Source organism: Magnolia sinica, chromosome 2, assembly GCF_029962835.1.
Source record: "Magnolia sinica isolate HGM2019 chromosome 2, MsV1, whole genome shotgun sequence".
In the NCBI taxonomy this organism is placed as follows: domain Eukaryota; kingdom Viridiplantae; phylum Streptophyta; class Magnoliopsida; order Magnoliales; family Magnoliaceae; genus Magnolia; species Magnolia sinica.
In genome coordinates this window covers 134,566,625-134,594,459 of record NC_080574.1, presented here as the reverse complement: position 1 = coordinate 134,594,459, position 27,835 = coordinate 134,566,625, and the positions used below count along the sequence as shown (strand labels likewise).

General features: G+C 42.1%; 1 protein-coding gene across 1 annotated transcript; it reads right to left on the bottom strand.

Moving 5' to 3' along the window:
- Positions 1 to 149: 149 nt before the first annotated feature.
- LOC131237751 (proline-rich receptor-like protein kinase PERK8) lies at positions 150 to 26,708 on the bottom strand. The gene is made up of 8 exons (XM_058235702.1): positions 24,665 to 26,708; positions 21,972 to 22,385; positions 7,758 to 7,844; positions 7,573 to 7,643; positions 7,384 to 7,460; positions 6,167 to 6,314; positions 2,078 to 2,239; positions 150 to 545 (listed from the first exon to the last, which is right to left on the bottom strand). The coding sequence occupies exons 1-8, from the start codon at positions 25,722 to 25,724 to the stop codon at positions 354 to 356; spliced, it is 2,211 nt and encodes a 736-aa protein (XP_058091685.1). The 5' UTR covers positions 25,725 to 26,708; the 3' UTR covers positions 150 to 353.
- Between the last annotated feature and the right edge of the window lie 1,127 nt (positions 26,709 to 27,835).

Below are 27,835 nucleotides of genomic sequence, written 5' to 3'. Positions count from 1 at the left end.
CCTAACTTATGGGGCAAAAACTAACAGAAACGTTAGATGGTACTCACACATCATGGTGAGCCCCAAAAAGCTTGAACAAATGATAATCACCTTACAGTCGGACCTATGCAATCATTCCCCTAGTTATAAATTGGGGCCCCAACAGGGAATTTATGGCGTTTAAAGATATAAAGACTTGCATTTTGGGAACTTTGAAAAATCAAATAAACGTTTTATTAACAGTTCTAAAAAGAACGGTGAGAGGCGGGCAAAAAAAAAAAAACACAGGGCATCCACATAAGCATCCCAATTAATTAAGGGAATAAAAGAATTATATGGAAAAATGGATGTATAGGGGAAAGACTGAAACCTGGTTACAAGTCTCTTTCAGTTCTCCAACTAGAATGGCTGAAATCAGAGCTGTAATCTTGATTCCCAAAAGCCATCCTCTGAAAGCGTCTGATTTCCTCTGAATGCTGCGCGGAATCATAGAGTACGCTTTGGCCTGGTTTGATGCCGTTGTTTAGATCCGCAGAGTCATATATAGAGTCCAGAGCTCTCACCACCTAAGAGCAAAAGAGATGAGATACATCATGATTGGGCCCCAATCAGGTGGACGAGAGGAACTGTATGATCCTTAACTCGAGGAGCTGAATGGTATCCTTGAATCTTTAGTTTGGATAAGGGGGGCATGGTTCAGTGATCCAGAAATTTGATTTCATGGGCCCGCAACAAACGGGCCACGGCCCAAAAGTCTCCCAGATCAGGAGACCTTATCTGTCCACGCCTCCGACTTTATTCAGATGAATGTGGACCATAGTTGTGTCGATTGGCCCCCCAATCAATGTCTGAGAGGAACTGTATGAACCTCAATACAAGGAGCTGAACGGTATCCTTGGGTCTTTACTTTGTATAGGGCCAGGAAGCTGAGGAGATAAAGTTATGGCCCTTGATAGAATGGAATGGCAGAAAAGGATTCTGCCATTCCTTGGATCTTTAGTTTGTATAGGACCATGTAGCTGAGGAGCTAAAGTTATGGCCCTTCGTAGAATGGAATGGCAGAGAAGGATTCATGTAGTTGGGATAAGGCTTAGATGATGATGATGATGGAGGTGGTGGTGGTGATGATAGGGGGGTCATGCTTCAGTCATTTGGGACTGTCAATTTCCATGGGCCATGTCCCAAATGTCTCCCAATGGGGAGACCCTATCCATCCATCCACACTTACCAACTTTTTCAGTTGAATGTTGGCCATTGTCATGTTGATTGGCACCCCAATCCAATCAGAGGAACTGTATGAGGCTTGAGGAGTTGAATGGCATCCTTGGATCGCTGGGTTTCATAGGGGGGCCATGTTCCAGTGATCTGGACCATTGATTCGATGGGCCTTGTGGCGAATGGGATATGTCCTATAAGTCTCCCAGATCAGAAGACCCTATCTGTCTGCACTCCCAACTCTTTTCAATTGAACGTCAACCGCTGTCAGGTTGATTGGCTACATTCAGATGAGAGGAACAGTATGATCCTTGGCTAAGGAGCTGAATGGCTTCCACAGATCTTTAGTTTGGGATCTGGATCATTGATTTGATGGACCTAGCAATGAATGGGCCACATCCCAAACGTCACCAAGATCCAAAGACCCTGTCCACCCTTCCAACTTTTTGCAGTTGGATGTTGACCATTGTAGTGTTGATTGAACCCCAATCAGACAAGGAACTGTATCATCCTTGACCCGAGGAGCTGAAAGACATCCTTGGAACTTTACTACAACAAATGGACCATGTCTCAAAAGTCTCCCAGATCAGAAGACAATCCATCCACCCTTCCAATTTTTTTATGGTTGAATGTCAACCGTTTTTGTGTTTCATTTCTTAGCCGCCAATGTGCAGGCCACATATGAAATGATGAGGATTGTATGTCAAGGGCATTTATGGATCATGGTCCATAAACTTTGCAGTCCATCATATTAACACTCTGGATCACCATACGATGGACCCCATTTGAACAAAAGAACATGCAGATGCTATTCATATTAGCATCCGATTTGAGATCTATATAATTTCCCATCAGAAGAAAAGTAGTTGTACTCGGAAATTACCTGTGCCATTCGAGGCCTCTTTGCAGCTGAATGTCGTACGCATGCTGCGGCCGCCTCAATCACCCGAAACACTTCATTTTCGACGTAGTTCTTTCCAAGCCTTGGATCGACTAAACCTTCATAGTCTCTGTTCTCAAGTGCATTGCTCAGCAGTGGTCGAGCCTGAAAGATAAATTGGCATTTCTTCAATACCTTTCTTTATTACAGAATCTTCATCTCATTACCATTAAGAAAATAAAAATCCATGTATGATTTTAAAGGTGTGTTTGGATTTTTGGACACACCTTATATTGCAATATATTGTGATGTTTCAATATGGGAAGTTTGCTAGCCCCCACATGCACCCTTTACAACTAGCAAGATTGTCGGACATCTCAGTACATAAGGTGTGGATCCCATCCCACTGTCAAGATGACCAGGGACCAAAATCAGGCTGGCCACACATGTATATTGAATGTACACTTGTAAAGAAATGTCGCCAACTAATGACTAGGCCAACCTGATTTTTGTGAGGTTCAGTTTCATGGTGGGGGCCACCTAATGCCCTGGTAAGATGTCACACACCGTTGCCAGGTTGGCACGTGTGCTGCATGTAATGGTGCATGTGGAGACAATGCATGTGGTGTGAGGCTAGCACCCTTTCCAATATGGTGGGATGAGTGGCGTTCATTCCACTGAATGCCGCCATTGTCTTATTCGGCAGAAGGTGGAGATGTTGGAATGTCCCACCTTCTATCTGAATGATGAGTCAGTAAGCTGGGCAAAAATGATATTATATGGGCTCATATCAGCGATACTACTTTTCCCAAAAAAAGGGGGAGGGGGGGAGGGGGGGGGGGGAATAAATGTAAAATGCTGGAATCTATCATTTCTTGTGTTTTTAACACGTATTCAATGGTGAAGCAGACCACAAGGAAAGTCAACCAAATAGGCCTAAATTGAATGCAAATCAAGCATGAATTGTTAGATTTGAGCCCATTACATATAAATACTACAAAAACATGATGGAAAAATGGAAAAAGAAAATGGTGGTGCCACATTCTTATGATCATTCCCAAAATAGTCCATTCAGCTTCAAATCATCAAATCCCACTCAATCTTGTATTTTGATCCTCAAAATACACTTTAGATCTAGTGTGAAATTAGTTCCTAAGGTTCCTCATAATATTTGAAATGAAGAAGTGGAAAAATGAGAGAATTAAAAATAAAATAATAAAAAATCAAGTCCATCCCGTAGATATGGGGCATGTCGGCCTACGGGCCAATACAACCCATTTTTGAAACCATATTTATCATAAATTTTTTTCCTTTTTAGTCGATAAATATGTGTGAAAATGCCCTTACATTAATCACCCTCTGATACCACTCTGATACCACTTTGATGCAGGACAATTAACCATTTGCTCTAAAAGCTCGAACTATTAGAGCATGGCGAATCAATTCTTATATCTCATAGCCCAGGTCCCACATCGCATGGGTTAGGACCTCCGCCGAACCCCCCTCGTAGGCCTCACATCACATGGGTACCGCCTCACACAGGTCGTCCATCCCGAGTGTGTCCCCGCATCCCACAGGCTACCCCACTCGAGCCCGGTATGAAAATATCCCTGCATTAATTGACCTATTTCACCTGGGTAGTGTTCAACCTCACTTAACCAACAAATCTTAAGATGGGGCTACATGGCTTTATGTTTAATATGCTACTATGTTTGTATGTGTATCATCATTGTCATCGTCCTCGTCCTTGTCGTCATCGTAAGCCTATCCCAATTAATTGGGGTCCACTACATGAATCTTGTTCCACCTATGCGTGCAAGTGCGCATGTGTAGGGTTTTGCCAACATCCTCACCTTCATGGGGACGTTAGCAACATCCCCGATATTTTTAAATGGCACATGGAGTAACACATTATTGATCTGAACCGTTCATTCATTCATACAACTAGGAGCAAACCATGGTGTAAAAATCACACCAATCAGATGATCCTAAGCGTCCAATCAATAACATGGACAATGGACAGCCAAGATTGAGCATAGAAACAAACTAACTCCAACATCATCTTGAAACATCTACTGGATAGATCACACTCTGAATTGCTTATGATTCCAAAGTAGTAGCACTTTGGTTTGATGATTCTAACCACGTGATCTATGACTCATAAACAATAGACATTTGTAACAAATTGGCCTCACTCAAAAGGGTTAGGAACAACCGATTGGCGTGAGTTTTGCACCATGGCTTGCTCCAATTGGTACAATTGAATGAACCGTCCTGATCGATGATTGGACATACCACGTGTCATTCAAAAGGTTTGGGACGTGTGAGCTTTACCAGTAAAAAGATTATCGAATTTTATTTTTTCTTATGGGGTCATGGATTGGGTGATGCCGGAGAAGATTGATGAATTCCTCCAGGCACAGTGAGGGGGGCTGTTTTGATAAAAGGTCTTGTGGTGTCTTGCTCTCTTGACAGCTTGGCCTGTTTGGATGGAAGGTAATAACAGAACATATTGTAACCAATCTCAATCACAGGATTAGGTCTTTTAGAAGGCTTGGAACAGAATCCTTAGTTGGGATACAGGCATTAAAGCTTTTTGTCAGGTGTAGCACTGGCCAAATCAAGGAGGTTAGGTGGGTTGGGCATTGGTTATGAAGGGTCTCATTGTCTCTCATTAGCATTCTTTCTGAATTGTCCTTTGGTGCGTTTGTTTACTTTTTTGTGTTTTTTTTCCCGTTATCATTCCTTCGAAAGTGTTACAAATCATAGCTATCTTTTTTTTAAAAAAAAAAAAAAAGAAGAAGAAGAAAATCTTTATTAATCTCAATATTTTACTCAATTTCTAAATATTTTATTATCATTTTTAATTCTTATTTTAATGTATATTCGCTACATCTGAGCCATATCCGACGCTGATCACATTACGATGCCCATGTCGTGGCATACCTGACATGGGCACTCCAAGAGATTCAAAGGATCTAGTTACCAATGTCAATCAGCAAATGAATAACTTGGGAAAGGCAGCATTTGGATGCTCAATTGAATTGAATTGAATTGCGATGATCCAATTCAATAGAGTGGAAATGTCCTGAGTGAGGTTAGCTAGTAGTAACCTGCTCCATTAATAATAAGGGACTACCCCCTGAAAGACAATTCAGACCCCTTCAACTACAACTTGAAATGCATGGCATCGAAATTAAGGTCCGGTCATCATCATTGTGAATTGAAATGGCCCCAACGCCATCTTGGCCATTTACTCTAAAGTCTATACTTGATTGATGCAAATTCAATCCATGGTTTTAAGGATGAGAACCACAGTGGAACAGATGTGGGGCCCACGTGATGTATACAGGACGTTCAACCTGTCCATCGGATGTGTTAGCTCGTGTTAGCGCTAGGTATAAAAAATCAGCCTGATTCCAACACTCAGGTGGGCCACAGTACAGGGAACAAGATGGGAGGGAATGCCCACCCTTGATTTTCACCAGCGCCCACCTGAGTTGCAAAACAGCCTGATTTTGGGTCCGACCCTTCATCCATGTTAGATGAACAACAATCGGGTGGGCCACAGTACAGGGAACAGGATGGGAGAGAACACCCACCCTTGATTTTCACCGGTGCCACTTGAGTTGCAAAACAGCCTGATTTTGGGCCTGACCCTTCATCCAGATCAGATTAAGGTTCTGAATGGCCTGGATTGTGGATACACTACACAGTAGGCCTCCTGTCCAAATCAACAGTAAGCATCCACTTTTAACTTGTTCCCTGTGGTGTGGCCCACCTGAGCTTGGATTGTGCTGAGTTTTGTGTAGCAAGGGTAAATTGAGGTCATGCATCTGATGGAGAATACATCACGTGGGCCCCACTTGTCCCGTACCACTGTAGCTTATGGTGGCACGGGTACCAGCTAGTGTGCCCTGATTTTAAATGTCAATCATGACAATCGTCCCCAGGCCCAAACCAACAAGACTCCCTTCCAATGTGGTCAGATTGTTTAGCCCGCCACGGACACCAAGTTGACTCTGCCAATTTAACTAGCCAAACACTCCAAAAAAAAAAAAAAAAAAAGTTCAAATAAGGAAAAGTACCTACCCATTCAACCAGACTCTCATCTCCCACGGGTTGAGATCCATCAACAGGCTTGCGTCCAGTTAGAAGCTCTAACAGCACGACTCCATAAGAGAATACATCGGATTTATCAGTCAACTTCCCACTCGATGCGTACTCTGGAGCCAAATACCTGAAAAACCAAGACGTTTGTCAGATCTTGAGAGAGCCACAGCATCAGAGAGTGCACTCACACAAGCGTGTTTTCCAAGGGATGCAAAACTCACATGAGCAAGATGTCCAAACCATGTAAATGCATCAGCCATCAGGTGGCTAACTCATGTACTAGAAGATGAACAACTCAGGGACTTTGACCGTCGGTCCAAATTCAATGAACATGTGGGGTGCACTAAAGGAGCAGACCAACCTGATTTTTGGCACGGTGCATCTACATGGTGGGGTCCACCTGATGAGTGGCTTGGATCTCACACTTCTGGGAACTGGATTTTTGCAGAAAAGAAAGGATTAATGTTCCAGTGCTCTGAGAACACTATAAGTTATAGTGCTCCTAGTTGAATTGGTTCACTTGAACAGTCCAATTGATCAATCTGAAATGCGCATCAAGTCCAGAAGACATTTCATGGTCTACCATGCAAGACTTTCACTAATCGAATGATCTAATCTATCCTTGATTTGGCCTTATTTCTATAGCCATCCTTTTCCAAGCCATAGATAGGACGGTAACAATTGCCTAACCAAAAGTAATTCTTTAGGAATCATAGCCAATCGTGACAGCTCCTAACAAAGAGATGGATTAAGTTGTTGATTGGACCTATTTTTGAGCACACGATCTTGACCGCTCGTACAAAAGGACGTTGATCAAATGGTTATATTTGTCAGATCAGTGTGATGTTTGCATTGTGGCCCATGAAATGTCCCTTGGACCTAATGAACAGTTTGGATCAATGGGATGGACTGAGTGTCCCAATGCAACTAGGATACTATAACTTATAGTGCTTTGAGAGCACTGGAGCATTTTTTATTTTTTTTGAAAAGTCAGTGAATATATATATTAAAAGAAAAAGGAAATGGGATACAAAGCAGGGCAGAAGAGAGAGATCGCCGAGGAGGCCATCAACAACTAGACTCCAAGAAAAAGAAAAGCAACATCCTTTAGGCCCACTACATAGAGCACTGGAGCATTTCCCAAAGAAAAATCATTAAAGTTTAGCAGATATCCGGACTAAGCTCTGTTTGCCTACCCGAAAGTTCCCATTACACGAGTAGTTACATGAGTGAATGAATCCAGCGCTAACCTCGCAAGCCCAAAATCTGAAACCTATTACATGGGAAATGATTTAAACAATTACAAACGAAATTAATAGAAAAAAAAATGAAAATCATATACCTAAGACTCCTGAAAGTCCAGTTTTCAAAACATACGAATGTACCTGAGCTTCAAAGTTATTATCTATAAGAATGTTCGATGACTTTATATCCCTATGGATGATACGAGGATGGCCTGATAATACAAAAACAAATAAATAAATAAATAAATATGAAAACCCAAATGTCAGTAATATAATAGAAATGTATGGAGCTCAGTAAATCTGTATAAAAAAAGAGAAAGAATTACAGTCTTCATGCAGGTAGGCGATTCCACGAGCTGCACCAGCAGCTACCCTAAGCCGGGTCCCCCAATCCATAACTGGCCTTCCTTCCCCTACAAAATGCATATACAGTTATGGTACATTAACAGACCAACCATGCTGACTAATGAGAATAAAACTGAAACTACACTTCTTACATTAGTAGAGAACAGGACACGATAACACTTCATACATAATAATGTGGAAAAATGTATTATTATACCAATCTTATCTATACTATGTGGGATCTAATCTAGATGCGGAATAGGCCCACGGATCTGTCTGTGCATGGGACATGGCGATCAGGGGTCGGATAGCTTACCTAGCTGAGACGCCGCCATGAAAGCCGGATAAGAATACCAGAATACCTGTAGAACTTAGGATCTTCCTCTCCTTCACACCCTTTCTGCAAATCAGTAGATGGGACTCGAATTTCTGCTGTGGTGTAGGATTGGGGACCCAGCTCTCTTTTATAGAGTCTGTGGAGAGGGAGTTTGAAACCTATCACAACTCTCTCTCCCATGCTCCACGTTGTAGCATCCTAGTTCAACTCAAACTGCTGTCTGTGTAAGACAGCTATAGCATTCCAGCCCTAGTACGCAGTGCTGCGCAGATAGACTGCGCAGCGCATCACCTGAAGTGGGGCCCACTGGTCTACTCAATCATCCAGTCCAACTGTATAACAATCCAAACCGTTGATCAGTGAGGCCCACTAAATAGAGTTCTTACATTCTCCCACTTGGGCCTCATTGAGCAATGTCAATGATAGTCATATATATAATAATTTTGTAAATAAGTTTTGATATTTTAAGAAAATATCTAAATGGTTAACCAATGAAAACAGTTGGACAATATGAGTAATGCTATTCAATCTGGTCCATCAAAACAGTCAGTATCGAAACGCGGTAGTCATCACAATATTTAATTTAGGCGAAGTGAGTCTAAGCGCGATCACAAATACTTTCAATCTTCACGACATAGATCACGAACTAGGAAATGTGGTATAAGGATTACACACTTTAGTGTGATAATATGTGCCTATCCTTAAGAGGTCCTGAAGCTTTTTCATGTCTCCAACGAGACACAACTGTAGTTCCACTTATTCAAAATTTGCGCATATATATAAATAAGCAGAAATAAATCTTTATATCAAAATCATCCAAACAAACTGTATAAAACGAGATCTCTAAGTGTCTGTGAAAATCAAAGTACGCTCAACTCCCACTAACTGAAAACATCTGTGGGATCAATGACTCCCATGGATGTTACATGCTCCTGAAATAACGTGATAGGGAGCCCTTTAGTGAGCGGATCTGCAATCATCTGCTTAGTGCCGATGAATTCCACGGACACTTGATGATTCTGAACTCTTTCCTTTACAACAAGATACTTGATGTCGATATGCCTCGACCTTGACGAATGCTTGTTGTTACTAGAGAAGGAAATAGCAGCCGAATTATCGCAAAATATTCTCAACGGTTTCGGGATATGCTCCAGTACCCGCAAACCCGAGAAGAAACTCTGTAACCATAGTGCCTGATTAGATGCCTCATGGCAAGCAATAAATTCAGCTTCCATAGTGGATGAGGCTGTGGTAGATTGTTTCACGCTTTTCCACGACACAGCTCCTCCCACCATCATGAAGATGTATCCTGAAGTAGACTTCTTAGTATCGACGCAGCCTGCGAAGTCTGCATCTGAATATCCGATCAACTCCAACTGATCAGACCTTCTGTATGTGAGTCTGAAGTCTTTTGTTCTCTAAAGATACCGTAATACTTTCTTTGCAGCTATCCAATGTTGCATTCCTGGATTAGATAGATATCTTCCCAACATTCCAATGACAAAGGCAATGTCCGGTCGCGTACAGACTTGAGCATACATGATGCTCCCTACTACTGATGCGTACGGAAATTCTTTCATTCGATTCTTTTCTAAATCATTCTTTGGACACTGAAATAAACCAAATTTGTCGCCCTTCACAATGGGGGACTTTCCTGAAGCACAATTTTGCATGTCATACCTTTCGAGTACCCTAGCAATATAGGTCCTCTGTGACAAGCTGAGCAGTCCAAGTGTTCTGTCACGGCGAATCTCAATGCCAATGACGTAAGAAGCTTCACCAAGGTCTTTCATTTCAAACTTTTGAGATAAAAATTTCTTGGTATCGCTCAACATCCTGGTATCACTGCTAGCTAACAGAATGTCATCAACATACAAAATCATCATAACGAACTTACTCCCACTGGTTTTAATGTAGATGCATTCATCTGCAGTGTTTTCTACAAAGCCATATGAAGAAATTACTTCATGAAACTTAAGGTACCACTGCCGCGATGCCTGTTTCAACCCATAGATGGACTTCTTAAGTTTGCAAACCAAATGTTCTGCGCCAGTAGCTACAAAACCTTCGGGCTGCAACATGTACACATTCTCATTTAGATCCCCATTGAGAAATGCAGTCTTTACATCCATCTGATGTAACTCTAAATCCATATGAGCTACAAGAGCCATTATGATCCTGAATGAGTCTTTCTTGGATACTGGTGAGAAAGTCTCCTTAAAGTCAATGCCCTCACGTTGGTTAAAACCTTTGGCAACAAGTCTGGCTTTATATCGTTCGACATTACCTTTGGAGTCTCGTTTGGTTTTAAATATCCATTTACAACCAATCGGCCTTATTCCAGTGGGTAACTCTATAAGATCTCATACTTTATTGTCCTGCATGGATTTCAACTCATCTTTCATGGCATTAAACCAACGAGAAGGATCAGCACTTTGTTTGACTTGTGTAAAGGATTCAGGATCCTTTTCCACCCCTATGTCAAAGTCGTGTTCCTGTAAGTATACGATGTAATCGTCTCGATTTACAGGCCTTCTCTCTCTTTCAGATCTTCTTAATGGTTCAGCTTGTTGGGTCTGATCTTGATTTTCCTCATCAGTGGTTTGTATATGAGGTTCTACGTGTTGCTCTGCAGTAACTGCAGAATCGACTGCATTATTAATGTCCACGTGATCTGGATTGACTATGACAGGAGTCAACAGTCCTTTGTTCCTCAAATACAAAATTTCTTATGTTCGTGCTCCCACTGTTTTCAGTGTCCTCAATGAATCTGGCATTTCCAGTCTCAACAATTCTGAAGGAGTGGGAAGGACAGTAGAATCGATAGCCTTTTGATCTTTCTGGGTATCCAATGAAGAAACAACTTATGGTTCTAGGATCAAGCTTCTTTTCATGCGGGTTATAAATTTTGGCCTCAGCAGAACAACCCCAAACATGTAGATATCGGAGACTTGGTTTTCTCACATTCCACAACTCAAAAGGAGTTTTGCTTACTGCTTTGCTGGGAACCCTGTTTAATATATGAACTGCGGTTTTGATCGCATCACCCCACAGAGATTCTGGTAATGTTGAATTGCTGACCATACTTCGCACCATATCCATAAGGGTGCGATTACGTCTCTCAGCAACTCCATTCTGCTCTGGAGTACCAGGCATAGTGTACTGAGCAACAATGCCACAATCCTGTAGGTATTTAGCGAATGGCCCTGGATTGCGTCCTGATTCGTCATATCTGCCATAGTATTCACCACCACGGTCAGATCTGACAACTTTAATTCTCTTATCGAGTTGATTTTCAACCTCGGCTTTATAGATTTTAAAAGCATCCAGGGCATCTGATTTCTCACTGATAAGGTATAAGTACCCAAAGCGAGAGTAGTCATCTATAAAGGTAATGAAATATTTGTGGCCACTCCATGAGGCTGTAGGGAATGGTCCACAGATATCTGTATGTATAACCTCTAATAGATCTACACTCGTGGTTGCACCTTTCTTTCTCGTTCTAGTCTGTTTGCCTTTTATGCAATCAATGCATACTTTATAGTCAGAAAAGTCTAGAGAATGCAAAATTCCTTCTCGCACAAGCCTGTCTAATCTCTCACGAGATATATGGCATAGCCGCCTGTGCCACAACATGGAGGAATTCTCATAGTCTAGTCTTCGCTTGGATCCCACTACATTTCCATGCAATGTATTAATATTATAGACGTGAGAGGCAATCAAGTCTAACTGGTATAAGTTGTTTACTAAAGAGTCGGTTCCAACTTTAATCGAATTAAAGTAAATACTAAAACTTTTATTTCCAAAGTGAAACGAATATCCCAACTTATCCAAACAGGAAATTGAAACTAAATTGCGCCTTATAGACGGCACACAGAATGTATTTACTAAATTCAAAAAATGACCAGTCTTCAACTTAAGCCTATAGACTCCTATTGCCTCCACATCAACTTTGACACCATTGCCTACGTATACTGAGTGCTCCGCATCGCCTGGCCTGTAGTAATTCCTGCATAGAAGTGCATATGTGAATAGTAGTTCCTGAATCTATCCACCAGGAATCCACTGACACATCGGTCAGATTAGATTCAAAACAGACAAGAACAGAATGATTACCTTTCTTTATGAGCCATTCCTTAAAACCTTCACAGTCTTTCTTTAGATGACCCGTCTTTTTACAAAAGTAGCACGGTTTGCCTTTAACCCGTTTGCGTTTAGATCCATTTCCAGATTGATTCTCATGGTTTCCAGATGGAGGACCAGAGAATCCATTATTAGAACCTTGTTTCCTCTTCTTTCTACCTTTATTCCCTTGCCCATGCCCTTGTCTTGAAGTTACCATATTAACATTTTGAGCTTTTATCATCTGTCTGATCCTGTCTTCTTCTTGGACGCACTGTGTGATGAGTTCATCCAATGTCCACAGTATTATAGTTTACCAAGAACGTGTCGAATTGGGGAGGTAGGTTGTTCATGATCAAATGAACCAGTTGATCATTAGTGAGTGCAAGTCCTAGAGCACGGATCTTAGAAACAACTTCGATCCGCTCTACAATGTATTCACGGATGTTGCCTTTTCTATCGTAAGATGAGCGAGTCAATTTATTCAAAAGAATGCTCACTTCAGATTTATCAGATTTCTTGAATCGTTTTCCCATTTCAGTTAGGAAAACTTTAGCCTTATCTGTTTCAGGCATGGCACCCTTCATCGATTCAAAAATTGAATATTTAATGACTTTCAGGCATGTATCATTTGATCTAAACCATGCAACCCATCTATTATATTCAACTTCAGTGGCATTATCAGATGGCTTTGGCGGTTCTGGTATTATCAGGGCAAGATCTAATTGAAGACAGTACAACTTCAATGGCGTTCTTCCATTGAGTATAATTAGACCCATTTAAGGCAGGGACTTGATGCGTATTAGTTGGAATTGAGACTGAAATATAAGAGATACACATATACTCACATTAGTTCATTATTTCACAAAGCAATTTAGTGAATGTAAATAAATATCAGGCAAAGTTAATCAATTCAGTTGCTAAGGGAGGCATTGACTGAATCATCCAAGATGAAGATGGGCCCAACCATCACATCTTAGTGAGAATCTGTTACATCATCATCATTCCTCCCGTGGGAGGTAATAACAACATGTTAGTGATTCTCCTGAACATGAAGCTAAGTGATGTCAGTCATGTAAATCTGAGACACTCAACACCTGTGGGTGAGATGAGTCTTTCAGCTTTACATTACCAGCACCATTTACTTCACCCGTTCACTTGACTGCCAAATGGTAATCGTCTGTGTTTTCGTTACCGTATGCATGAAAATGTGAACGCAACTGTATGCAATCCACTTATCCCAATGTTACAAGTCTGTACTTGCAATATTTTCATCGATTGAGGTCACTATGGTGGCTAACACAACTGAATCCAAAACTACAAATATAGACTTTAGGATTGCTATTATAATCCTGCCTCTCTATGGATTATATCTTAATTAGTCCGATGCGGCCCATAAGTTAGTTGATACTGACCTTTTTGGAAATAAAGGGACCTTAAGTGAAACATATAAATAGGTTTCACACCTTACATTCCAACGGTCCATATCAATACTTAAATATGGGTGATGGGCAAATAATAGGGCCGAATCAGGACTCTCATTTGATCTGTACTTGTTCAAATGAGCATGATTAAATCGAGCTCTTGACATTCTAATAATGGACCGATATTATGGATTGAATAAATTTGATGGGTAGATCTGTGTATGGCCGTCCATAAGTTTGAATAGATGAGTTTAAAAGTCAGATGAAAGTTCCTGATCAAACTAATAAACGGTCAGATCATAATAAATGGTCCCTATCCTCCTGAATGAGTTAGATGATACGCTCATGATTGAACCCATATATGGTCCAGGCCAAAAATAAAAATAAAATTATATCAGAATGATATCAAGTGGACCAGATTATCGGACCAATGGGCCTTGAATGATGTCAGGGCCCACTAATAGAAATATTGGATAATAGAAAATCCGGTTCGGGTCCTGAATTGCAGACCCGACTATCATTCAATCGGGTCCGCAAACCCGTCACCCAAAATTCGGGTAGGTTAAATCCCTGCCTCTAATGCTTCTGCTCGAAAACAAAACAGCTGCTGCTGCTGCTGTTTCTGTTCGAAAAAACAGCCGCTGCTGCTGCTCGCCCTAGTTTCGAAGCAGTCGTCGCTGCCAGCCATCCTTGGGACCGGACGTCCGACGTCCATCACCAGACCGACGGGAAGAATCTCCAGTCACGATGATGGCCACCGTGGCCAGGGAAGAACACAACTAGCTGAGACGCTGCCATGGATGGAAGATGGTGGATACAAGGATCCAGTCGGCCATCAATGGAGGTTGTAACCTCGGATCTGCTGAAGTCAAAGATGATGCATAACTCCGGCGGTGAATAGGGTATCCATGGCTGCCTCCTTTAAAGACACAGGTGAGGGTATGGAAAACCCTAACGAGAAGAATTTTGGGCGTCTGATCCGAAATTTCCCAAACTGTATTTGGAGATCTGGATTCCGAAATCCCTAATTAATCTATATTTGGGGATCTGATTCCGGAAATCCCTAATTAATCAACCGGATTTGGGGATTTCGAAATCCCTAACTCTGGATTCTGTAATTGGGGTTCAAATCCCTAATTACTGGATCAAAAGTCCCTAATCGGATGTCTGCATTTAGGGGTTCGAATCTAAAATCTCAGATTTTAGGGCTATTGGAACTGAAATCCCTAATCTGGATTTGGGATTCGAAATCCTGTTTCAGGAATTCGAAAAATCCTGATGTTGATCTGATATGGGATTCGAAATCCCTAATGTTGATCTGTTTCAAAGATTTGAAAAATCCCTGATGCTGATCTGATATGGGATCCAAATTAGAAAGCCCTAATTGCTGTATGGGTTTCGAATTTGAAAGCCCTAATTGACGAATTTGATCATCCATTCCTATGCACATTGGCTCTGGTACCAACTGTGGGATCTAATCTAGATGCGGAATAGGCCCACGGATCTGTCTGTGCATGGGACATGGCGATCAGGGGTCGAATAACTTACCTAGCTGAGACGCCACCATGGAAGCCGGATAAGAATACCAGAATACCTGTAGAACTTAGGATCTTCCTCTCCTTCACACCCTTTCTGCAAATCAGTAGATGGGACTCGAATTTCTGTTGTGTTGTAGGATTGGGGACCTAGCTCTCTTTTATAGAGTCTGTGGAGAGGGAGTTTGAAACCCATCACAACTCTCTCTCCCATGCTCCACGTTGTAGCATCCTAGTTCAACTCAAACTGCTGTCTGCGTAAGACAGCTATAGCATTCCAGCCCTAGTACGCAGAGCTGCGCAGATAGACTGCGCAGCGCATCACCTGAAGTGGGGCCCACTGGACTACTCAATCATCCAGTCCAACTGTATAACAATCCAGACCGTTGATCAGTGAGGCCCACTAAATAGAGTTCTTACATACTATATATAAAGCAATCAGCTTTTGGACATTTTTTCCATCCGCACTTAGTTTCTGAAGGCGGAAAACTTTCAAATATTCGAAGGACGTGGGAAGACATTTTAAATGAAGGCATGTTGAGAACTAAAAATGCGGCTATTATCCAGGATACAGTTTAGATTTCACCTGCAAACGTCTACAACGGCTTAGATTCTACGCACATCATTTCAGCTCTCTCTCTCTCTCTCTCTCTCTCTCTCTCTCTCTCTCTCTCTCCCATCGTAAGTGCATTGCACTCACTTCCCGTAGTAGTTAATAGAGGCATAAGATCAAACAAAGAATACTTGCATAACTAGATACACTTTAGAACTATATAAATATGGGGAATGAGCACCTGCAACCCATTGTATGTGAAGTTAAAATGCAAAGATTGTTCAACCCATGCGTAGGACAAGCTGATCACCTGGAGCAATAATCAGGCTGGCCCGCTATCAGGTGGGCTAGACATGTGGTGGGAATCAGCCTGTCAGCAGGTCTGATTTGAACCATCCATTGTTCTGTACAAGGCAGCCTGCCTAACATGATTGGACTTCCCTGATTTTTGCACCATGTGATCTTCATGTTGTGCACCACCTTTTGCACAGTTCAGATGTCATAAACACATGATACATTGGCAAATGAGACTCATTGCATGAGTTCATATGCAATGTTTTGTAGCGACCATTCCTCCGTAGACATCATATCAATACCTCTTTTTCTTCTTTTTTTTCCCTCAATCTTATTATTATTATTTTTTATGAATAACATCATATGGATACTAATAGGGCTGTCAAATGGTTGGGTCCGGGTCGGGTCCTATAGTACCCGTACCTGGGCTAACCAAGCTTGGGTCTCGCCAAATCCCGGTCTAGTTCATGAAGAATCAGATCTGGATCCAATCGGGTTTGAGTACCCATTGGGTCTTTGAATCTAGGTTTCTAGTTAAGTTTTGGACAAATAAGAGCATTTACATCGTTTGGCCCGTGACGGGGACATCACGCGCACGCGCACACGCACGCCGCCCCCTACGCACATACGCCAGAAGAAAGAAGACCCCACCATCGATGTGGATCGATGACGACGTCCAGGGAGGGCCTCCTGGAATAAAGTTTTGATTCAAAAGAGTGGGCCCGACAATCAAGAAAAGCCCACCATGGGATCTCATGATCGTAGCCCACTAGTCGGATTGATTTCATATTGTAGGTTTTGCTTATTGTTATTATTTAGAACATCATGAACGTTTTAGATTTCTTTGTTTGGTTTTTATTTTAGTTTACTTCATCGCCAAGTAATATGTTGCGCACATGGCGCGAGTTTTGAGGGTATAGGGTTTTCCTATAAATAAGCACCCCTTGTAGTTCTTTTGATTTATTAAATATTAATAAAAAATTCTGTGTTTTCCTACACTCTGAGTTGTGAAGCCTAATTGGGTGCGAAGCCCTCCCTTCTTCGAATGGTTAACTACCGTGGTGCGAAGCCACATCTATCCCGATTCGCCCCCACCTTCTTCCATCCATATTTCTCCTCCTACAAGCATTCCATCTGCAAATCCATCAATATTGCAGCCGTTTTTCCCTCTACAGTAGATTTCCAGAATCTGGCCCTGCAGGAGGCTTGAAACTTCGGCGAAACACCACGCACAAACCGTGCATCGGATTGAGCTGAGATTTGCGGGTTTTGGAGTCCATCCCTGGCCGACCAGAGCCAAGGTGGCCTTTTGCTGAATAGTGGCCCCACACACGTGTGGCCATGATCACACGCACGTGCGTCTACGCCATTGTCGTTGTCCGCGCGCGGGAACTGTCCTCTGGTTCAGGTTTCCTTCTTCTTTTACTCTCTCATGCTTTCTTTTTTTTTATTATTTATAAACCCTAGCCCTAGATTGTTCTAAATCCTCAATTTCTACCCCCTCTCTCACCCTAGGGTTCCTTGATTTGAAATTGGTGAATTCCTTAGAGTAGGGATTGATTGTCATGCATGTGTGGATGATTTTTATTTCCCTTTAAGTATTGTTTAGTTCATAATTTTTATTGATCCAGCCCTAACGTGTGTAGGCCTGGACTCACATAGATTCCCCTTAATTGAATGTTTGGACTTTTGTGTGGGATATGGAATTTGTGTAATTGTTTCTGAACTAACATGATCTTAAGCCTGAAATCTTGCACATCATATCTGAATTTCATGTCCTGCATCAAATTTGGTATCAAAGCTTATGGTTCTTATAGGGGAATGCATTACATGTTTAGGGTTTAGTTATTTATGTCCATTACGCATCAATTCTCATCAGATATGGCTGTTTAGAGGTCCATAAGCCCTGACATAAGCTGCTGAAATTTTCTATTATACTCTTATTTGAATTATTTTATAAATTAACTTAGCTTTCTATTTCTAGGTTTAGAAACTTTCCTTTTCTATTTTTCAGAAACTTTCTTAATCTGTTTTTAGAAACTAATTTCCTTTCCTTTTTCCATTTTAGAAACTAGTTTACTTTCTTTTTTCTTTTTTTAGAAACTAACTTACTTTCTATTTTTAGAAACTTTCTTTCTTTTTCTTTTTCTTTTTAGAAACTAGGTTATTTCGTTTTAAAATTTAAAATAAAAATAAAAATAAAAATAAAAAAAAACCTTCTTATATTTTGACAACTATATTGCTAAATTTTGGTAGCACTGCGTAGTTTCCCTCATATAGAGTCTCATAGGATCATTTAGTCTCGTTTAGTTGCATATAGTCGTGGTAGAAAGTCCTTGGGTGGAGTTAGCAGTCATATGCCACACGTACGGGTTATGGTTTTGGCTTGCACCCTACACTAAACATGGAGCAACTGCTAGAGTCACTAAACGAACTGTCCCAGAAGATCGAGGTTTTAAGTAAGCGCTGGGAACAACATATAGACCAACGCTTTGATCAACTTGATGTACGCATTACCCGACTAAAGACCATCGCCATGACAAACCCCACCATTAGGGTAGATGTCCAATCTCAGGCAGGTGGCCTAAAGGATAGACCAATGAATGGATTTGGTCAAGGAATCAATTATGGGCGTGCACCCGTGCACTCACCCCATAAGGGACATCAAGACAACTATTTTGAGGGGAACAACATGTGTGGCCTTGTGGCTGGAGAGAGTGCACCAAAGGCTAGTGTAGAGTTACCCACTGAGGCCATTCCGATAGTGGATGAGTTACGTGATGTCTTTCGTGATAATCTATCAGATGAGTCTCCCCCTAAGAGGGATATAGAACACACCAAAACATGGGACACCGTAATACCTACAGTCGAGTTTGCGTTTAATAGTTTTGTTGATAGGTCCACAGGTCTCAGTCCTTATGAAGTCGTTACTGGTTATAAACCTGAGAAACCTATTGATCTTGTCCCTATGTCATTGTCCCATGGGCTGTCAGAGCCTGCAGTCTTTTTGTGCATCATATTCATTCATGGCATCAAAAAATTAGGCAGAAGATCACTACTAGTAATGAACATTACAAATTTCTGCAAACCAGCATAAACGTTTCAAAGAATTCAATATTGAGGACTCTGTGATGGTCCGCATCAGGCCCGAGCGGTACCCTCCGGGGGCCATTCGTAAGTTACACGCGCGTAGCGCTGGACCCTTCAAAATTATAAAACGAAACGGTCTCAACGTGTATGAGGTAGATCTTTCATCTTCCATGGGAATTAGTTTCACATTCGATGTGGAGAATCTAGTTACTTTTCAGGGGACCACTGATACTTTGTCCGGCCCTTCGCCCACCCATCTTGATTCCCCATATTTATCCCATGAACCATTGCCCATTCCCGACCCATTTTTCCAGCATCTACCTCCCATACCTACTCTTCCTGACCTTTCTTCCCAACCTCTACCTCCCATACATACCCTTCTCAACCCATTTTCCCATCCTCTACCTCCCATACCTACCTGTCCTGACCCATTTTCCCAGCCTCTACCTACCATACCTACTCTTCCTGACTTTTCTTCCCAGCCTCTGCCTCCCAAACCTAACCTTCACACACCCAGAGAGGATATCCTGGACCATCAGATGTTTCAATCTCGGACGGCGGGTTTCAGAAGTACCGGGTTAAATGGAAGTCACGCCCAGCTTCAGATAGCATGTGGCTCACTGAGGAGCTTCAGAGACTTGATCCTGACATCCCGGAGCGGTTCAGGAGTTTTATTTCGCTAGTGGCGAAATCTTCGCAGCTAAGGAGAATTGATGGGGACATCACGCGCGCACACGCCGCCCCCTACGCACATACGCCAGAAGGAGGAGGACCCCATCGTCGATGTGGATCGATGATGACGTCCAAAGAGGGCCTCCTAGTTAGGAGATGAAGTTTTGATTCAAAAGAGTGGGTCCGACAATCAAGAAAAGCCCACCATGGGATCTCATGAACGCAGCCCACTAGTCGGATTGATTTCATATTGTAGGTTTTGCTTATTGTTATTATTTAGAACATCATGAACGCTTTAGATTTCTTTATTTGGTTTTTATTTTAATTTACTTCATCGCCAAGTAATAGGTTACGCACATGGCGCGAGTTTTAAGGTATAAGATTTTCCTATAAATAGGCACCCCTTCTAGTTCTTTTGATTCATTGAAGATTAATAAAAAAATTTATGTATTTTCCTACTCTTTGAGTTGTGAAGCCTAATTAGGTGCGAAGCCCTCCCTTCTTCGAAGAGTTAAGTACCGTGGTGCGAAGCCACATCTATCCCGATTCGCCCCCACCTTCTTCCATCCATATTTACAAGCATTCCATCTTCAAATCCATCAATAGTTGCAGCCGTTTTTCTCTCTACAGTAGATTTCCATAATCTGGCCCTGCAGGAGGGCTAAAACTTCGACGGAGCATCACGGCCCATGCACAAACCGTGCATCGGATCGAGCAGAGATTTGGGGATTTTGGAGTTCATCCCTGGCCGACCAGGACTAAGGTAGCCTTTTGCTGAATAGTGGGCCACACGCACGCGCGGCCGTGATCACACGCACGTGCGTCTAGGCCATTGTTGCTATCCGTGGGCAGGAACTGTCCTCTGGTTTAGGTTTCCTTCTTCTTTTACTCTCTCATGCTTCTTCTTTTTTTTATAAACCCTAGCCCTAGATTATTCTAAATCCCTAATTTCTACCCTCTCTCACCCTAGGGTTCCTTAATTTGAAATTGGTGAATTCCTTAGAGCAGGGATTGATTGTCATACATGTATAGATGATTTCTATTTCCCTTTGAGTATTGTTTAGTTCATAATTTTTATTGATCCAGCCCTAACGTGTGTAGGCCTGAACTCACATAGATTCCCCTTAATTGAATGTTTGGACTTTTGTGTGGGATATGGAATTTGTATAATTGTTTCTGAATTAATGTGATCTTAAGCCTGAAATCTTGTGCATCATGTCTGAATTTCATGTCCTACATCAGCCCACCCGAAGTATGGATTAGGTCGCACACAAATGTACCGCTTTGACACATGCGCAGAGTGTAAGCGGGTTCTCTAACATGTTTGTGGCTTAGGAAACCTTATTTTATTGCTCAAATCATCAATATATGTTAAATATGTATAATTATACAATTAAATTCAATTGGACCCGACCAGGCCCAATTTTTAACCAGGTCTAAAATGTGAGACCCTAAACCAACCAGATTTCTTTACAGGTCCAAAAGATGGGACCAAGACCCATTAAAATTGGGTCGGATCCATAGGGTACCTGCAGATCCGAGTATCCATTGACGGCCCTAGGTACTATGAAATACAAGAACTAAAAGTATGAGTTTTTTCTAATAGCAGGGATGCATGTCTAACATGGGTATCAAACACAGCAATTTCTTTGAGATCATGGACTAGAAATTTGCAGAGTGAGATGCAGGATATTAGCGACTACGTGCTCACAAAGCATGTCCCCAAAGCTTGATATATATATATATATATATAACTCTCGAGTCCAACCGGTTGGACCACAAGTTATAGTCCACCTGGCTGATAACTTCCAACCAGTTAAGGGCATGTGACATCAAAGCCCTTGAATAGGTTGGCACAACCATGATGATTGCTTAGTTAAAAAAAATCAGCCCCATCTGCTCATTGGATAGACCACAACATGGTAAACAATTTCTAGCCATTGATTAATGGAAAATTACAAGTGCATGCCATTTGGCAAGTGGATGCAGCTGATTTTGCTAAAGGAGATCCTCATGATAGGGCCAACCTATTAGACGGCTTGGATGTTGCACAAATGTCACAAGTTGGAAGTTATTTAATGGGTGGACTGCAAGTTATAGTCCAACCGGTTGGACTTGAGATATATATATATATATATAAAAGGAAAAAGCTGAAAAATATTTCTTACCATGAAGATGATAATAGAGTGTGTTGTTAGGGACATAATCATACACAAGCAACCTTTGACGCTCGGATATGCAGTATCCAACAAGTGAAACCAGATGCCGATGGTGTACACGACTAATAATCTCAACTTCTGCTTGGAACTCTCGTTCACCTTGTGCACCACCAACATTGAGCTGTTTTACAGCCACTTCTCTTCCATCAGGCAGGCATCCCTTGTAGACACAACCGAATCCGCCTTCACCCAAAAGGTTATGCTCAGAAAACCCGTCTGTGACCTGTAACAGTTCTTCATATGTGAACCATGATCTCGAGTTGCCTAAGCCGCCCGGTTCTGGAGGTGAATATGGGTATCCACTGCCACCAGAGCCATTTTCTACAAGAGGAACTGTCGACAGCGGCTTTGAATAGGATGAATCTGAAGACAGGAAAGCATTCTTATTAAGTTCTATCAATGGCCTAATGCACATACATTAATTAAAAGAAAATCGAGTGTACCCAAGAAAGGATTCTGAGTAACGCATGGTACATGCAACTATAAACTGTAGCTTGAATGGAAAAGGAAAGGCCAGTTACAAGCGTAGTTCTAAAACTCGGTAACTCGACTCAGCAAGATCTTGAGCCAAGTCACTGTCAAACGCGGTTGTGAGCCTGACTCGGCTTCGACTAGGCATGACTCGTCAAGTCAACTCGCTGGCTTGGTTGAGTTGACTCCACATAAGTCACTCGCTTGAGAATCTTTTTTAACATTTAAATAAAAAAATAAAAAATAACAAAAAAATGAAGAAGAAGTAGTAGTAGTAACTGGGTTTCAAACCCAAGAACTCAAGTAGGAGCAAGCTGTAACCAACAAGCCAAGCACCTTCCTTACCCTTCATTATTTTCAAATTTTATCAATATATAACCATTTAAAATATTTACAAATAATATCAATTAAATTATTAAATATCGGGTTGAGTCAAGTAAAGATCCATTCAAGCCTTCTGAGTCAACCTGACCTGGCTAGACATAGAGTCGAATTGAGCTTTTGAGCTTTTAAATGGTTAGGCTGTTTGTTTTCTTATTTACCTCTGTAAATCCCTGTAAATGGGTAATGATTAATTACCAGCATAATTCCTGCAGCATTTTCAATGTAGAGGTTGACAGCTTACTTTTTAAATGCTAAAACCGAAGAGGTGTGCGAACTTCATGTGGGGACTACTGTAATGTATGTGGCTTATCCACACCATCCATCCGTTCTGTCAGCTAATTTTAGGGCATGAGCCCAAATTTGATAAAGATCCAAAGCTCAAGTGGACCACACCACAGGAAATGGTGGGGATTAAACGCCTACCGTTAAAAACTTCTTGGGGGCCCTAGAAGCTTTGGATCAAGCTGATATTTGTCTAATCCCCTTATACATGTCTGTGTGACCTTAGGAACACGTTAGATGACAAATAAAAAACCTTGTGGGCCTTAGGAAGAAAAACCTTTTCAACAGTGGACGTTTTACAACCACCATTTCCTGTTTTGTGGGCCACTTGAGCTTTGGACCAGCCTTGTTGTTGGGCCCATGTACTAAAATGTTCCATTAAACAGATGGACGGCGTGGATACATCACATACATCACAGAAGGGCCCACAAGTTTACGTTGGTCCTTTTTGGACAGCTTCTTGAGGCAGAAATACTCATCAGCTTTCAAACAGGAGAAAAGAGTAATAATTTACTATTTATAGTGAATTTACGCTATAAATGAAAAATCAAACACCACCTAAAAGTAATTGTAAAGAGGAAATATACAATGTTGCGCTAGAAAGTGGTGTTTGTCACTTTCTTACGCTTAACTTATCAAGGATATGCTTTCACACTCGTGCCATAAATGTATAAGATGCAAGCCAATCACCAGGTCAGCTGCACCTTGAACAGACCATACGCAAAAATCACAACAACTTGACAATCCAAACCATTGCTCGGAGGATTTTTGGGGAAAGAAAATACATGGTTATTGAAATAAAATAAAAAAGAGTTTCGTTGTCCATCCCTTTCTTCCTCCAAAAAAATCATCACGTCTATGTGTTAGGATTTCCTATCAGTGCTAAAAAATCATCCAATCTAAGCATTAGGATGTCCAATCAGTGTTAATTTTTGGACATGGCCCTTCCAAGGTAGGGGGCACCAGATGACCAGTTTGATTGTCTTGCATGTCTGCCACAAGTAGGAAAAGGTGTCACTGATACGTTCAGTGAAAGAAAGTGATAAACATTCTAGGTTTTTCATACAATGTTCAATCGAGCATCTGCCCAGGTCCAACAAACTGTATATGTGGGGCCACCTTTTGCCGAGCCAAGTCAAGCATATGGTGTCGGCCCACAATAGATGGTATACACGCCAGAAAACTCTCCCAACAGATGATCCAAACAGTCAGCAGGCCCTTTTTAAATTGGTGAATTATCGCTAGTAACTGTCCCTTTTCATGATGACTAGGACCAATTTTATAGGGAGATATTAGAGCATGGCGATCCCATGGTGGGACCCACCAGATCAATGTATTTGGCCATTAAAACTCACCTCTACGATTGCTGGCTGAACAAATACACCTTTCCTTTCCATCAAGCAGCACATAGTAACCCAATTATAAACAGTGGCAGTTTTGAATTGCAGAGAAGTATCAATGAATAAAATGCTAAATGAAAAGATGAACAAGGGCATATGTATTACCTGACCTCCGAGAAGTTCCAAGTGGTGTAGGGATAACATAGCCACCATTAAATCGCCTTGTCTTTCTCTTTTTCTTCACCACAAACCACAGAAATCCGATGACAAAAAGCACTACAAGAGCACCAACAATGCTTCCCACCACAACTCCGATCTTATTATTACTGCTTCCGGCTGAGATTGGGCTTCTCGACCCCCCGTCAACATTTGGATTAGAATTAGAAGATTTCGTTGGTGAAGGAGTTACTGAAGGATCGACATTCCCCGATGGTGCTGGGGGAGAGGGCAGGGCTGGTGTAGAAGGGGTCCCTGGAGCAGAAGAATTACTTTGAGAGGGGAGAGGGGGCTGCGGTTGATTTACAGGTGGTGGCGAAGATTGGTTTGGTGGGGAATTTGAGGGGGGAGGGGCATGTCGACGACCAGAGGGAACAGGGGGTGGAGGTGAACTTTTGGATGGGGTTGTTGACGGCGGTGGTGGAGATGCAGCACGTGGTGGAGATGTGGCAGGCGGTGGAGATGCGGCAGGCGGTGGAGATGAAACGGCAACAGGAGGAGGTGGGGCAAGAGGTTGAGAAGGTGAGGCCGCTTGAGGAGGAGGTGGGGAAAGTGCAGGAGGGTTACCAGCAGAAGGAGGAGGAGGCGATGATGTTCGAGTAGGTGGGGGAGCTGAAACAGGAGGTGGGGAAAGGAGAGGAGGCGGCGGAGCTAAAATGGGAGGCGGGGTTAAGAGAGGTGGTGGCAGAGCTGAAACTGGAGGTGGCGAAGGGATCGAAGGTGGGGGTGGTGAAAGTGCAGGCGGAGAAGCAGGTGGAGTTGATGCATTGGGAGGAGATGGTGGGGGAGATAGAGGGATGGGAGGAGGAGCTAAAGGAATGGACGGTGGAGGGGATTGAGTAGGAGGGGACGGCGAAGGATTAGAAGAAGTCAATGGTGTTGGCGGATCGGAATTTGCATTGGGTTGAGATTGCGTGGGGGGAAGAACCGATGCAGGTGGTGGTGTGTCCAAAGGCAGGGGCAGAGTGATCGAAGGAGGAGAATTCGGAGACGGGGATGAAGCTGCCATTTTCACCAAAATTCCCACTTTGACCAAAATTCAAAATCAGGTGAATCCTGAATCTACATAGGGTATAACCAAATTCCAAAGCTGAAATCTCTCTTTGAGGGAAACCTAAATTCACTAGAATCTCTTCTGAGCAAAACGCAAATCACCAAAACCTTTCTGTCTGAGAAAAATCCAAATCACCAAATTCTTTTCTGAAGAAAAACCAGATCACTAAAATCTACTCACCAGAATCTAGTCCAAACAAAACCCAACTAACCGACCCAAATCAATTCCCAGCAAAACCCAAATCACCAAAATCTAATCTTAGCAGAACCCAAATCACCAAAATGCCATCCAAGCAAAACCCAACTCACCAAACCTTTCCTGAGCAAAACCCTATTCACAAAAATCTAATCTGAGCAAAACCCAAATCACAAAAAAAGCCTAATCTGAGCAAAACCCAATTCGCAAAAATCAAATCTGAACAACACCCAACTCACCGAAACCTCTTCTAAGCAAAATCCAACTCATCAAGACCTCTGCAGAGCAAAACCCGATACACCAAACTCCATTGTCTACAGAATCCAATTCACCAAACTAACAAAAACCGATCCAAAACTACATTCTAAGCAAAACCCAGGTACCAAAAACCTTCACTAACCAAAACCCAAATCCCAGTTTCTGTGAAACCACACTAAAAAAACCACAAGAAGAAAAAAAAAATCTAAAATTCCTAAATCTTTTCGAAGAAAATGCACCAAACACAGTACAGCAGAAAAGACATGAAAAAAGACCCCCAAATCTTGAAAGAACTCACCTTTCTCTCTCCATCTCTTACTCAGGACGAGATTTGGATTGAAAGGAGAATAAGAAAACCTCACCGAAATGAATGAAGATTTGAATTGTAAAGGAAGCTTCGTCTCTCCATTGGAAACAGAAAAGCGAGTGAAAGAGCAAAAGGAAGGGCCTAAAAATCAGGAAATGGAGACGTGAGAGCGACTCACATGTGAACAGGGTGGTGTCCTAGCCATAATTGAATCACGAGGAATTTTTCGTACTCTGACACTGCTGACGTGTTCCTAATCCAAACCGTCCAAATCACGACAACCGGTGGAATTTGCGTGGGGGAGTAAAAAGAATGCTAATCCACGCGCGCCAACGCGCCAATGAGAAGCTTGTGCAAGGGATCGGGGATGTTCAGCAACTGGGACCCATCACGAGTGGGGCCCACCAAAGAATCTAGGTGGTCCATTTACCTATGTGAGGCACGCCTGGATGATTAAATGGACGGTATAGATCACCCACGGTCTGAAATTCCAGTACGCGGATTAGGTACTACCCCTTCCCCAGTTAGTAACGGACAGGGGCTCACAGCGGCTACCGTGATGTAAGGCTTCTATCCACACCGTCCATCCATTTTTACATATCATTTTATAATAATATCCTAAAAATGAGTTAGTTGCAAGACTTAAGTGCACCACACAGTCGGATGAAACACTTACCGTTGAAAACTTTTTTGGGGCCACAGAAGTTTTGGATCAAGATGATATTATTGGTTTCCCTTCATCCAAGTCTAAGTGACCTTATGAAAAGGTTGGATGGAAATTACCATCACAGTGGCCCTAGGAAGGTCTCAACGGTGGGTATCATTATCACCGTTGTTTCCTGTGGTGTGGTCCACTTGAATATTGGTTCTGTCTCATTTTTGGGTTCTTATCCTAACATGACATGGAAAAATGGATGGACGGTGTGGATAACATCCATACATTTAGGTGGGCCATCGAGTCCCCATCTACTCTTGGCTAGGACAGAGTGTAGTACCCAATCCGCGTCCGAATTTCTACGTTCGTCTGCCGGGACCGCACCATTAACGTGTGGTGCGCTTCCCACTTGTCAGAGGATCCTGGCCACCCCAATCAAGGAGTCTTGTAGATCTAGCAAGTATGGTGCATCACATGCATGTACCAACCTATTTGCACATGCTATTTGTGTAGCTCAATCTGAACCGTACAAATGTTGGTTCCTATTGCAAATGAGGCATTGGACATCATTCTGGTAGACGATACTGTCCATGATTCTCAGAGTAATAGATGATTACTTAAATCTGAACCGTTGAATAGTTCTCATTTTAA